The 14,054-nt window shown below is 48.8% G+C and overlaps 1 protein-coding gene across 3 annotated transcripts in view; it reads right to left on the minus strand.

Annotated features, from left to right (window-relative positions):
• Positions 1 to 1,486: 1,486 nt before the first annotated feature.
• The window catches only part of PFAS (phosphoribosylformylglycinamidine synthase), a 37,243-nt gene continuing 24,675 nt past the window's right edge, over positions 1,487 to 14,054 (minus strand). For all 3 annotated transcript variants that reach the window (XM_033169301.1, XM_033169302.1, XM_033169300.1), the window contains exons 21-29: positions 13,386 to 13,541; positions 12,084 to 12,203; positions 9,851 to 9,996; positions 7,465 to 7,675; positions 6,419 to 6,510; positions 4,883 to 4,997; positions 4,493 to 4,651; positions 2,980 to 3,132; positions 1,487 to 2,158 (exon numbers count right to left, since the gene is read on the minus strand). In XM_033169301.1, the coding sequence (XP_033025192.1) occupies positions 1,836 to 2,158; positions 2,980 to 3,132; positions 4,493 to 4,651; positions 4,883 to 4,997; positions 6,419 to 6,510; positions 7,465 to 7,675; positions 9,851 to 9,996; positions 12,084 to 12,203; positions 13,386 to 13,541 (1,475 nt within the window). In that variant the 3' untranslated portion in view covers positions 1,487 to 1,835. The remainder of the gene's footprint in view (positions 2,159 to 2,979; positions 3,133 to 4,492; positions 4,652 to 4,882; positions 4,998 to 6,418; positions 6,511 to 7,464; positions 7,676 to 9,850; positions 9,997 to 12,083; positions 12,204 to 13,385; positions 13,542 to 14,054) is intronic.

Below are 14,054 nucleotides of genomic sequence, written 5' to 3' on the forward strand. Positions count from 1 at the left end.
TATTAGTTCTTCTTCTAGGGAAGAGCATCAACCTCACCGCTCCTTAAAAAAAAAGAACCCTTAAGGTATTTGCATTTCATTACAAGGCGTTTTGAACTGGTGTTTATTTCAATTATATCCCATCTTTCCTCCACGATTATGGTGGTTCTCCTCCTCACTCCCTGATTTCATCTTTACAACAGACCTGTGAGCTTCAAGCTGAGTTGTGTCTTTTGCTCCTGGGTGGACGGCATTCATCCATGCTTGTCCAACCCTCATTTGCCTGCACCTGCCATCTCTTCCATTTGTGGCTCCTTGTTGTTGTTGTTGTTAGTTTTTTTAATTTAAAAAAAAACACACAAATAAGTCATTCAAGCATCTGCAGAGGAGCAACCAGTCAAGGCTGGAGGCATTAAGGAGTGATTGGCCCAAGGCCTTTCAGTACTGTATATGACTAATGGGATTTATTGGGATCTCAGTGTCTTTGCTCAATGTACATCTGATTTATGAGGTCAGAAGCTCTGCATGAAATTGAGGGCTTTTGTCCTTTAAAGGCTTGGCTTTTCTCCTTTCTGAGCACAGGAACAGCAAATAATATGAGAGAAGAACAAGATTCCTGTGTAGAACCTCAAAAATCTGTGGTCAAATGCCAACAGATACCAGTGGAGGACTGTTGCCTTCACATCCTCCTTATGAGCTGCTGAGTGGCATGGAAACATTAAGAAGCTGTCTTTACACCGAGTCAGACCACCATCTAGCTCAGTATTGTCCACACTGACTGGCAGCAGCTCACCAGGTTTTCAGACAGGAGTCTTGGCTGGCCATACCGGGGGATGCCAGGGATTGAAATTGGGACTTCTTGCATGCAAGGAATATGCTCTACTGCCCTTCCTGTTACATCTGACTGGCCACAATGGAAATGGAGTCGTAGACTAGATGGATCTTATTCCTGATCCAGTGCAGCTATTCTTATATTCTTAACAAATGAGTGCCTTATAACAGATTCAATAAATGACCTCTTTGGACTTCAGCTACTATGCATCTCACTGTAACATTGCATTTCCCCTTCTTCAGCATTACTGATTTTTAAAAATGTGTTAAATGTTTTTTTTTTGTTTTTTTTTGTAATTTGTGATTTATGTCTTTTCCTATATTAAAGTTTTCCCCATAGATTTTGCCTTTGGGAGTGGAAAGTTGTAGCCAACAGCTGCACTTTGCCACTTGACTTTCCACCAACCTTGATAATATCCTTTCAGAGGGATAGACTTTTAACCCTGTGGTTAGAAGACTGGGTTCAAATGGCAGACGGCATGTTAGCCTGTATACCTTGGTTTACTAAACATTAAATTAAATACATATTTAATTAAATAATTAATAGATGTATGCTGTGAACCACCGGGCAGTTAACTCAACTAAATGAAACAATTCAGTACACTCATACCCACATCTGGGATTTTCTTTCCTAGTTCGCAAAGGAAAACAAAAACAGGCCACAGACACACAGGTGCATATTTCTAAAGTCAAATTTGATTTTATTGTCAATATAGAAACTCCATTGGTCCCATGTTGTCCCACAACTGGATTGGTACAAACCAACTTATTTATTGCACAATGTCACCCCCCTGTGCCCACTGGAGGGACTGCACATCCATTCTTCCTTGACCCCTCCTAAGTTCATTCAAATGTGTGTTGCGGGTGTGGGGGCTAGGGACCCAGACTATGTATGAGGATAATGGCACTGGAAAGTTTTGTGCCCACAGCACAGGGGCCGTGTCTAATCTGGTCTAGTCCATCTTGCAGCTGATGGTGCAGTGTAGCTTGTGTAAAAGTTTTCAGAAAGGCAGCGGAAAGCAAGGTCAAGGCTGGCCCTGGGGATAGCGCAAGCACCACTCGCAGGCGTTCTGGAACATGCGGAGCCATGGGGAGACCTTCAGAGACTGGCGCCAGGAGGCGGGCATCCAAGGCCACTGCCAGGGAAGGACACATCGCTCTGGGTGAGGCATCATTGCCAAGTGGCGCCCATCCGGAGAGCAAATGCCCGCAATGCCCAGCGGAGACCCATTGGGATTCAGAGGGTACTCCTCCGTTGGCAGACCCTGGTCATCCACGTAGCGGAGAGGCACCAAGCGGGCAGAGCGCACTTGCGCCAGGACTTCATCTGAGCGGAATCGCATCCGACCTGGGGGGAAGAGGAAGAGGGAAAAGGTGAGTGAAGAGTCATGGACTCTCACAATATTTATGCGCCAGCCTCACTCCGTTGGCCAGCCTAGATTACTTTCAGTCCAGTAGGAACTTGCAAATGGGGCCACAAGGGCAGTTTTCTTAATGCTTTGTGTTGAATTCTAAAAACAAACAAACCAGGGGGGGGGATTTCTTACTGGAATTAGAATTTTTCCCAGGAGGACATGCCCACGCACGCAAGGTCTGGCAATGGTGTTAGCACAAGTCAGAGGGATCACCGGACTTGGAAAAAAGTTTCTTTTTTTCCTTCATTTCTCCTAACCCCATTCCCAATAGCTCCTCTTGATGAAGAGTGTGCATTGTTTAGCTTGTTGTATTTTGAGCTTAAAGTCTTGGTTTTTTTCATATTTGCATGCTTCTGTGTTCTCTTAAAAAAAAAATAGAAATGTTTTAAAAATGAAAAAGGCGGCCTCCAGCTCCCAGTACTGAAGCTTATTAATTATTGCAATTATGTTATTAAAAGTCAACGCTGTGCACCAGAGTTCTAAGTGCAGCATATTGAATACAAATGTTACAGATAGAAAATATGTTTGCAGTTTTAATTGGCTATCAATCAAGCTTGTTTAATCCCCATCTCTAAAATAAATATAATTTGTCATTTTACATATTACTGTATAATAACCCCTTAAATTTTTTTTTATGCCTTTCAGAAATCATAGGTGTTTTATCCTCATTTCCAGTACTTGCACAGAAGGTTTTTCTAAATCTAATTATGAACCCTCTCCTCACCCCACTCATTTTTATTTTTTCTAGGATTACCTTCTCCATGTGCCACCCAGATGCCCAGGGTAGAACCAGCCATGCCCCGCAGCATCAGCGCCGGACTCTCCTCGATGCCAAGGCTCACAAAACGAGACTCAAAGCGCCCAGAATTGTTGGGACTCAGCAGCACACCTGGCTGGATGGCACCGCCTGGAATAATAACAAAGACCAAGAAAGATTTTATATCTCTTTTTTTTATTTCATACGATTTACATACTGCTCGGTTGTAAAAAAATAAACCCAACAAACCTCAGCGTGGTTTAAATAAAACAATGACATTGTCAGTAAAAACAGCCGAAGCAAGTATTTTTTACAAAATTCAGAGAATGATTAATATCAGCCATAAGCTGAAAACAAGTTAAAACATGTGCCAGTGTTCTACATACCTGGAGAGGCTTGCCAAAGCAAAGAGGTTTTCAGCAGGCACTGAAAATAGTACAGTGAAGCTACCTGCCTGATATCATGAGGCAAGGAGTTCCAAAGTGCACACTAAAAAGATTGATTTCTTACAGATTTAAGGCTGCAGGTCTAACCTCGCTTCCCCAGTCCATTAGGGCAAACAGGGTGCTGCCCAACCAAACAAATTTTGCCCCCACTTGCCCCTCTCCTTACTTGCATACAGTCCAGGGGGAGGCCCTGACTCTCAGCTCCCTCCTCCTCCTGAGTCTCAGTGTTGCCCTTGCAAGGAGCAGGGAAGGTGATGGGGTCAAAACTAGAATTTGCTGGCTCTGCCTGCCCACTGGCGCTGGCTGCACAGAGTTTGCCTCTCTGCCAAGGGGCACCAGCCACCACTTATTTCTGAGCAGACAAGGTTAGGATTGTAACCTTGAAACGCCACAATCCAAGATTTGTCACCCATGCCAACACCAGAGCAGTGGCATTTCTCAGATTTCAGGGCCACCCTCTGCAATGCTAAAATTCAGCACCAGCCCCTCCTTTTGTGCTCTGTTCTACAGCGTTGCTGTTGTGCGGCACCCGCTGCGGCCGAACCGGTTGCACCACCCTCAAACCTCTCTTTGGCGATCGCTCACGGCCGAGTAAGATTGTCTTCCACAAACACAGTTTTAAAAGTTGAGTCTGCAAGTGACTGTGGAGGCCAATTCTGGATCCACACACCCTTCCACAGCAGGGACATAGGTTTCCGGGCGGGAGTCGATCACGGCGAGGGTTTGCCAAGCGTGCCTTTCTCTTAGCGCGTTTCTCCCTTTCGTCCCGAGTTTGAGTGTCTTCAAATGACACCTTTGGGTAAAGACTGTTGTCCAATTGGAAGCGCTCGCAGGCCAATGTTTCCCAGGATCCTCAGAGCAGCATTCAGGGTGCAAAGCAAGCATGCCCTCGCTCCAAGTGTCCTGGAATCATGAAGGGTCCCCTAGCCCAAACCCCCTGCAAAGCAGCAATCACAACTAAATAGCCCCCCAACAGATGGCCATCCAGCCTCTGATTCAAAGCCCCCAATGAAGGAGAGGGCACCACCTCCCGAGGGAGTCCATTCCACTACCAACTCGCTTACCTTCTTCTTGCACATCAGGGCTCTTGGTCCCCACCCAACCTAGCAGTGCCATCAGCTGGCAGCCATTGCAGATGCCCAGGCTGAAGGTGTCTCTGCGCCGATGGAAGGCTTGGAACTGAGCCTGCGCCCTGCGGTTAAAGGTCACCGAAGCTGCCCAGCCTGCAAGCAAAAAAAAAAGGAGATCAACTGTGTGGGTTTCGCAAGCCCTTCTGGACCGCACGCCAAAGACCCCGCAGCTTCAGCGGCAACAAAAAGCGTGAGGCAGGTGGGAATCCCCTGCCCCAAACCCAGCGACGAGGCCGCCGTCCCTGGCCGCAAGATTGGGTGGAAGCTTTCTCCTCGACCCGAGGCAAGCGGACGGCCCCATTCCTTGCAAGAGGCAAGGCTGACCTTTGGCAGAGCCCAAAACATCTGCGTAGCTGAACCCTCCGACAAACACCAGGCCGCGGAAGGAGTCCAGCGTCATCTCGCCCGAGCACAGGTCTTGCATGGTGAGGTCCCAGACCTGAAGTGAGGGCGGAGAGAGGACAATAAAGAGGAGGCCTTTCGGGAAGGGAGGGGATCAAAGTGACAGAAGCGTTGCGGGTAGGAGATCCAATTCCTTGCGCGAGGTTCCTGCTCCTTCAGTTTTCCGGTGATATCCAGTGTTAAAAGTCCTACCGAGAGGAGACTCGCTGAAATGGCTTACGTCCGTTAATCTCAACGAACCTACTCCATGTAGTGTGGCGTAGTGCCAGGATACGACCTGGGAGACCAGGGTTCAAATCCCCACTCAGCCACAAAGCTCACACTGGGTGACCTTGGGCCCGGTCACTCATCCTAACCTGCCTCACAGGGTTGTTGTGAGGATAAAATGGGGGAAAGAGGTGAACCATGAATATGAACCTTGAGCTCCTCAGAGGAAAATATGGTGTGTTAAGTGTAATAAATAAATAAATAAATAAATAAGACAGGGTTCGGCAATTTTTTTTAACAGCAGGCCAGTCCACTGTCCCTCAGACCTTGTGGCGGGCTGGAGAAGTGGCACTGGGGGGGGGGAGCTGGTAGAAGAGGCAAGGGGGAGCAAGTAGTCCTCCTCCCCACCCCCACCCACTGCGCTTAACTTCCCAGGGGCTGCCGCCGCTGCCGCTGCTTCTTGTGGGTAGGCAAAGCGAGCTTGTCCGCTCCGCTCTCTGGCCCACAAGAGCACCAGGGCGGCAGCGGAAGGAGGAAGAGGCCGAGCGGCAGCGTCTCTGCCAATCAAACGCTGTGTCTGGTTTACCTCAGGGCAGCACGGGGACCTCTCTGCCAATCAAACGCTGTGCCTGGCTTACCTCAGGGCAGCGCGGGGACGTCTCTGCCAATCAAACGCTGTGCCTGGTTTACCTCAGGGCAGCACAGGGACGTCTCTGCCAATCAAACGCCGCTGAGGTAAACCAGGCGTGGCGTTTGATTGGCAGAGCCACCGCTTGGCCTCTTCCTCCCGTCACCATCGGCAGGAGTCTCGGCTTTGCGGTGGGTTCTGGCTTTGCGGCACGGACCGGATCCAGGACCATAGCTGTCAACTTTTCCCTTTTTAAAAGGGAAATTCCCTTATTCTGAATAGGATTCCTCACAAGAAAAGGGAAAAGTTGACAGCTATGTCCAGGACCCAGGGTGGCCTGATCCAGCCCAGGGACCTTAGTTTGCAGACCCCTGAACTAAGACATAGTTATTCCACTAGCCAATGGCCGAGATCCACCTCCAGTGCCAGAGACCATTTTATGCCTCTGAGTGCCCTCACAAGAGGGGAGAGTGCATCTGCTTGGCCGCTGTGAGAACAGGATGCTGGAGGAGTTCGGGCCTGGGGCCTGATCCTGCATGGCTCTTCTTACATTATTAGGTTAGATCTCCATCTGAAAGCACTTGTGGGGGATGCCTTCACTAAATCCACATCGCTCTGCTCACCTGGAAGCCAGCCATGAGGAGCGCAGCCACCATTTCACGGTCTCCGTTACTCCCTTCTTCGCGAAGGATAGCGACTCGGGGGGCAGGAAGGGCTGTGGGAAAGAGAGGCACTGTTTGTTATCATCCCTTAATAATGAGGCTACAAGATTTTACCATGAACAATTAATCGATTTCACAATTCAAAATGTTGTTGTTGTTTAGTCGTTCAGTCGTGTCCGACTCTTCGTGACCCCATGGACCAGAGCACGCCAGGCACGCCTATCCTTCACTGCCTCCCGCACTTTGGCCAAACTCATGTTAGTACCTTCCAATTCAAAATAAAGTCAACTAAAAAAAAGTGGCCTTACTGATTAAGTCAACTCAAAAAGTGTCCTTGATTAAGTGGGCAGGGTTTTTTTAAACATAATTTTTAATACAGGTACAGTCAAACCTCGGCTCCCAAATGCCTCTGTTTTGGAACATTTCGGCTCCCAAATGTCAAAAAACCTGGAAGTAAATGCTCCGGTTTTCGAACGTTTTTCGGAAGCCAAACGTCCAACGCGGCTTCCGCTTGAGTGCAGGAATCTCCTGCAACCAATCAGAAGCCGCACCTCGGTTGTCGAACATTCAGGAACGGATTACATTCGACAACCAAGGTTTGACTGTATTTACAATTATCACATCTCAGAAGAGGAACCCCCTCCCCCATTTCCTCTCACAAAAGGATGTCTCTCCTAAGATCATGGCTACAGGGGCTCATGCATGTGTTATCCAAAGCTAATAAAATATACAATTCTCACTTCATCGCCACTGTTCTTACCCAAATGCAAATGCAATCAATTAATTTACTAAAATTAATCTGCTAAGGGGTCAGGCAACAGCTCCATTTCCTTTTTTTCTCAGGGTGGTATCTAGCGCTAGCCCAACTCAGAGTAGACCAACTGAAGTCCATGTTGCCTAGCGAATTGATGCTCCTTCCTGTCAATGGGTCGGCAACCTTTACTCAGGTACCAGGCGGCCTCCCCCTTTCCCCACCCTTCTCCTCGGGACTGGTCTTTGCCCCATACCCATTTCCTGCAGCAGTGGAAGTTCTTCCTGGGGGTTAAAGGTCAGGGTGTAGTTGGGCTCCATGCGCTTGGCCAGCCCGGCCTCTTCTTGGGCCACACAGTCCGGGTTAGCTTGCAGCCTCTCCAGCTGGAAGCTCGTGTCTTCCCACCAGCCCCGCAAGGCGGACACTTTCTCCGCCAACACTTCTTGGCCGTTCACGGTGACCTGGATCTGCAAAGCGTCACAACAAGGCAGCAAGTTAACAACAACAACAACAACAAAAAGCAGGAGGCATCGGCAGCGGGAGATGGAAAAACCTTAAAGAGGGGAGAAAGTGGGAAAGTAATGGAATTTAAGAGATGTATTTTGAATGCTGACCACGGTACCCCGACATCAGAGGGGGGAAAGGATTTTGAGAATGGAAGAAATACTTAGATTTTTTGTTAAAATGTGTTGATTTATATATTTCTGAAGTTGGAATCGGAAGTAACAAGAGCAACAGCTTTACTAAGTTAAGAGAAGAAAGGATATAAGAAGTTAAGATTTGGAACTTGATGTTTTATTTGATTAGAATAAGTTGTACGAGTTAAGATATGTTGATTATAATTGCAAGATTAAGATTAGATGTAAGAAACTAGATTTTACAATGTTACAAAGCTACTGAAGAAGATTAGAAATGAACGCATAAGAGAGGTCGCGAGGAAGTCCCAAGTTTAGGATTTTAAAGAAGTGAAGGATTTTTATTAATTGTGTTGTTTTGTGTGTGTTGTGTTGTTTTGTGCGTAGTGTGTGTATTTGTAATTTGTTTAATTTTGAAAATCCAATAAATTATTATTAAAAAAAGAAAAGAAAAGAAAGTGGGAAGACCAAATCCCTGCTTGGCCATGAATACAAGAGGAGTCTGCTGGATCAGGCCAAAGGCCCATCGAGTCCAGCATCCCGCAGGAGTTTTCACAGCATGCCTGCAGGAAACCAACAAGCAGGATTCGAGCACAAGAGCCCTCTCTCCTCCTGTGGTTTCCAGCAACTGGTATTCAGAAGCATGGCTGCCTCCAACTGTTGCAGAGCCAGTGTGGTGTAGTGGTTAAGAGCGGTAGACTCGTAATCTGGTGAACCGGGTTCGCGTCTCCGCTCCTCCACATGCAGCTGCTGGGTGACCTTGGGCTAGTCACACTTCTCTGAAGTCTCTCAGCCCCACTCACCTCACAGAGTGTTTGTTGTGGGGGAGGAAGGGAAAGGAGAATGTTAGCCGCTTTGAGACTCCTTCGGGTAGTGAAAAGCGCGATATCAAATCCAAACTCTTCTTCTTCTTCTTCTTCTGGCAGAGCATAGCCATTGTGACTGGTGGCCCATCAATTGCCCTTGCCTCTGTGAATTTGTCAAATTGCCTTCTAAAATAAGTTGGAAGAATGCTTCGTATGTGGTGGACTCGAAAAAGGGTAAAAGAGTATTGGGAAATAATTTATAATGAATTGAAAAAAAAATGTTTGAAAGCACCTTCCCCACCAAAAAAACCTTCCACCAGAGTCCTTTTTGTTGGGGATGATTCAGACGGAAATTCCCAGGTGTCAAAAATGGCTATTTATGTATGCCACTACTGCAGTCTGGGTTTTGCTAGCCCTAAAATGCAAAATGAGTGAGGTCCCAGCTAAAGAATAATGGCAACTTAAACTGATCAAATAAGAGCAGCTTGCCGATCTAACTTACAGAATAAGAGAACAAAAAGAACATACGTTTAAAGAAGAATGGAAAATGTTTATTGGATATATAGGGGGGAATTGTGTACACTTGAAAACACTGGCAGCATTAGGATAAATTCAACAGTGTAAATAAGTTTTGATGGAAGTAATAATACTGAATGGTTTAGTTTATATAAAATATGCAGGGATTTATGGTATGCAAAATGAACCACGGAAAGAGAAGAAGTTATTGTTATTTTAAGGTTGTCTAGATGAATATTCTAAACTGTAAAATGGAAAAGTTAATAAAAATTTACAGATCTTATATTATTTATAATAGAACCATCCAAGTTGGTGGCCATCACTGTTTCCTGTGGGAGGGAGTTCCATAGTTTAACCATGAAGCTCACTGGGTGACCTTGGGCCAGCTACTGCCTCTCGGCCTAGCCTACCTCACAGGCGTGTTGTGCAGATAAAATGAGGAAGAGGGGAAAGAACCATGCACGCCACCTCCTCAGAGAAAAGGGGTTGGATATATATTAAATAACTAGAAAGGGTTTGTTTTACTCGAATGTTGTGTTTGTGTGGTATCCTTTTGTGAGCTGCCTCGGAGGGTCTTCCTTGGTTGAAAGGCGGCCTGGAAATAATCTCTTAACAGCAACCCTTTATGCAATTCTTCCCCCACCAGCCCCACTGCTGCCCCCCCAGGGCTCACTTCCACACTCACCATAGCATTAGGGCCCCGGGGGCCTGAATGCCCGACTGGCACGCACCGCACACCAGCACGCCGGTACCGTTGGCAGACGTCGGCCGCTGCTGCCCGGGGCACCTCCAGCACCAAGCCCAGCTCCTCGGCAAAGAGCGCGTCAAGGGCTAAGGGAAGAGAGGAAGCACGGCTGCGTTAGGGTGAGGGAACTGGGCGCTGGTTAATTTAGGGGAGAAAGGTGAGTAATGAGGGAGGGACATTATAGAGGAGAAAGCAGGCAGAGAGACGTTTTTCTTGCAATCCAGTGGAGCTGTCAGGGACTGGGCAGAGGAGGAATGGTGGAGACTGCCTCCGCATCCTGACCCTTCCAGGGAGGACAGAGAGGAAGACAGTATAGATTTAGAGCAAGGGTTTGAGGGAGGTCGCAGCTCAGAGGCAGAGGAGGAGGAAAGCTGGGAAATCATGGGAGAGCCAGAGCAACACCCGGCTGACACATTGTTATTAGAAAGCATTCCAGACCCAGGGGCGGAGCAAGGGGGGGCAAGGGGGAGGGCCACCCCGGGTAGCGCCTGGGGGGGGTGACACTCGGGGCGGGGCCCCGCCCTCCATGATCGGCGCCTCCAGTCAGCGGCGAAGAAAGCCACTGAAAGGGGGCTCTCCCCCTTTCAGCGGCTTTTTTCGCCGCTGGGCTCCCTGAGTGGAGTCGGGGTATGGAGAGGAGCGGGCCAGCGAGGAGGGGTGACACCCCTTCTCGCTGGCCCGCCCCTCTCCATGCCCAGCCAGTGGTGAAGAAAGGGCTCCCGGGGAACGGAGAGGGGCGGGCCAGCGAGAAGCGGTGACACCCCTTTTCGCTAGCCCACCCCTCTCCATGCCTTAACAGCGGCGAAGAAAGCTTTCTTCGCTGCTGGCTGGGCTCCTGGGGAATGGAGAGGGTGGGCCACAAGTATGACACCCTCCTCGCTGGCCCGGGCGGAGGCGTCACTCTGTGCACATGCGTCATGACGTCATGCGCACGGAGCGACGCCCCGCCCCCCAGGGGTGCCGCTTGGCTTGCCGCCCCTGGCAGCCAAGCGGCTCGCTACGCCCCTGTCCAGACCCTCCATCTCCCAGAACCAGGCGAGCCTTAAAAGTAGGAGAGCAAAGAGCTCAAAGACAGAGGCACCAGTAGAGGAGGTGGGAGAGATAGAGATTCACTCGGGACAACGCCATTATCCAAGAGGCTGGGTTCTATAGTCTCTCTCTGGAAGAAACTTTTCCTTGTCTTTATACTTTCCTGGGCAACCAGCTGGGAGCGCTGGCAGCATCCTGACAGGAGCTGAACGTTGGAAGATTGAAAAGAGACCTCTTCCCACAATGCCTAGTCAATAGGGGCGGCGCGACCATAGGACAGAGGGAGGAAACCGCCTCAGGCGGCACAAGCTGAGGGGTGGGCAGCAGCACCTCAATGGCTGTTCCCCTCAGAAGCGGGAGAGCATTGTACCCTCTAACCCAGCCAGCAACCCTCAGGTGTGGTGCTGCTCTCTTGTTGCTGGAGTTGAAGTCTGAGTCAGCTCTCAGGGGGCCACCATCTTGTCCTTTGCCTTAGGCATCAAAGATGTCTCGGGCCAGAGCTCTGATAGCCAAAGGATGTAATTCACTACCGCCACAAGAAGTGGAGACGGCCATCAATTCAGATGGCTTTTACAAAACGAGTTTTGTAAATTTCAGGGAGCGTAAGGCTACCGGTGACTGCTATTCAGGATGTCTGGTATATAACCACTTCCAGGTTCCAAGGCAGTAATGCCTCTCTGAATGCCAATTGCTGCTGCACTGCAACGACTACCAGTGCCTCCTTCTTTGTCTTAGCGTTGCTTCTTGCAGAACTCAACGGGGAGAGAATTGGCTCTGCCTGCTCTGGGCTCTGGCGCCACCTACTGTCAGCTCCCAGCTTTCCACCCCATCAGACCCAATGGACAGCAGCTGCCTCTGCATTCTGAGACCCAGGTCAAGGAAACCTTTTCATCCTTCTCTGCCCAACGTTCTCCGTGCCTTTCTTCTCTACCCCTGACCAACTCTCCCGCTCATGCTTTGATCTCAAGGCACTATCCCAGCTGCCCCTGCCCATCACATTCATTTGCCAAGGACTTCCCTTTGGCGCTCCCTCCCTCCCCACTGCATATCTTGTTCCAAATCAGCCAATCTCCGGCAGCAACCCAAGCTCAGTGACACCCTCAAACTCCCACGCCACAACTCCTCTTCTCCCTAACTCACTGACCATTGACTCCAGGCGCCCCCAGCTCGATGTGGGCACCGCAGTTCCCTGCAAAGGCCATTTCTAGCATGCAAGTCAAGAGGCCGCCGTCGCTCACGTCATGCCCTGCGGAAATCACTGCGTCTGTAGGAGAGAGAGAAAGAAATTTGTCTGCGTGGCCGAGTTCTGTCCTCAGCTTTGTTAAAAACACACACAAGAGAGACTTTGCTACTGGAACAGCGGCTCCTGCAATTCTGAGAACCTCATCTTTTATTTAATTTGAAAAGGAAGTTTCTAGTATGGATAGGAAGCTGGCTTGTACACAACGCCGGGCGAGGTCAGAGCAGGATCTGCAGAAGTCAAAGAGCCTGACTTCAAAAGAGCCCTGCAAAACTTGTTACCCCGTCCTTTTATTTTTATTTTTGACAAAGTAATAAAAATAAATAAATGTGCACCCTACCCCCGAGACAATTCCATTGTAACTATCTAACCTCCCAAAACGTCAAAACCTCTTGCAATGGTTTGACCCCTTTCCGTTTTAACAGTACAAATTCTACAAATTGCCCTTTCCTTATGGCAAACAGAAGCAGGATTAATTACGCAAAATAAGCACATACATTCACCTGTGCTCAGTTTACCCAGGTCACAGAATATTCATTTTTCTTTGGTGCTCAGTTCAGATTACTTTGCAGCACAAGGTTGCCTCCCAAATCCTCTTTCCCATTACAGAAGTATAAGGGACCTGCTTCTTCTTTCCACCTTCCTCTTGCCTTCTGCCATGGCTCAGAGGTAAGAGTGCTTGCCTTTCATTTACGTGTGTTTAGAGTGCCTTTGAAGGGACGTGGGTGGCGCTGTGGTCTAAACCACAGAGCCTAGGGCTTGCCGATCAGAAGGTTGGGGGTTCGAATCCCGGCGAAGGGGTGAGCTCCCGTTGCTCAGTCCCTGCTTCTGCCAACCTAGCAGTTCGAAAGCACGTCGAAGTGCAAGTAGATAAATAGGTACTGCTCCGGCGGGAAGGTAAACGGCGTTTCCATGTGCTGCTCTGGTTCGCCAGAAAGCGGCTTAGTCATGCTGGCCACATGACCCGGAAGCTGTACGTTGGCTCCCTCAGCCAGTAAAGCGAGAAGAGCGCTGCAACCCCAGAGTTGGACAGGACTGGACGTAACGGTCAGGGGTCCCTTTACCTTTACCTTTAGAGTGCCTTTACACAATGGGGGATTATAAGCAAATATTTAAGTATCTTGTACCAGGGACTGGGACCGGAAGGGCTGAGTCTGGGGGTGGGCAGGCCAGGAGTGACCCTGTCCTCGTTCAACACATGCTTACCTTGTAGCAGACTCTGGGTGACTTGGAAACAGGAAACAAGCGTACTGGGGTTATCCAGGTCTGGCGAAACATCCCCCAGCTGAGAGAAGCACTGGGCCAGAGCGCTGCCCCCCAGGCGGTGCCGATCAGGACAGATTGCCACGTGAAGGAGGGTCCCTGAAAAATGCCCCAAATGGGAAGAAATCAGTGAAGAGGACAAAACGACTGTCTTGGTTTTTTCTCTCTCCCCTGCAAAACACCTACAAAAAGTGTTGGGGGAGGGGAGAGAGATCTAATTGTTGTCTGCACTTAGTACACATTATCCTTTATGGTGGGAAGGCAAGTTGGTGCAGTGTTTTTTGGAATATGACAGAAATGATAAATATTACTAAAGAAGCCACTGCTTCTTGTCTAAAATGGATGTTACTGAATATTTCAGATGATACCGATGTAGATCCGTTGCCAAAAGAATTGGTCATATCTGATCTTAAGAAGTAATTGCAACGGGGTGGAAAAGAAGCCTAAAATCTTACGCTAGATGCTTGGCATCACACCCTCTGGAATAGCTAAAATAGAGGAAACAGTGCATCATTTGAGGTTTTGACAAGGATTAGAACTTCCAGGCACCTTTTATGTGATTTGGCATTCCTTCATAATATATAAAGCAGAGCCATCATTTTCAAGACAACC

The sequence above is a fragment of the Lacerta agilis genome, chromosome 14, assembly GCF_009819535.1.
Source record: "Lacerta agilis isolate rLacAgi1 chromosome 14, rLacAgi1.pri, whole genome shotgun sequence".
Lineage (NCBI taxonomy): Eukaryota > Metazoa > Chordata > Lepidosauria > Squamata > Lacertidae > Lacerta > Lacerta agilis.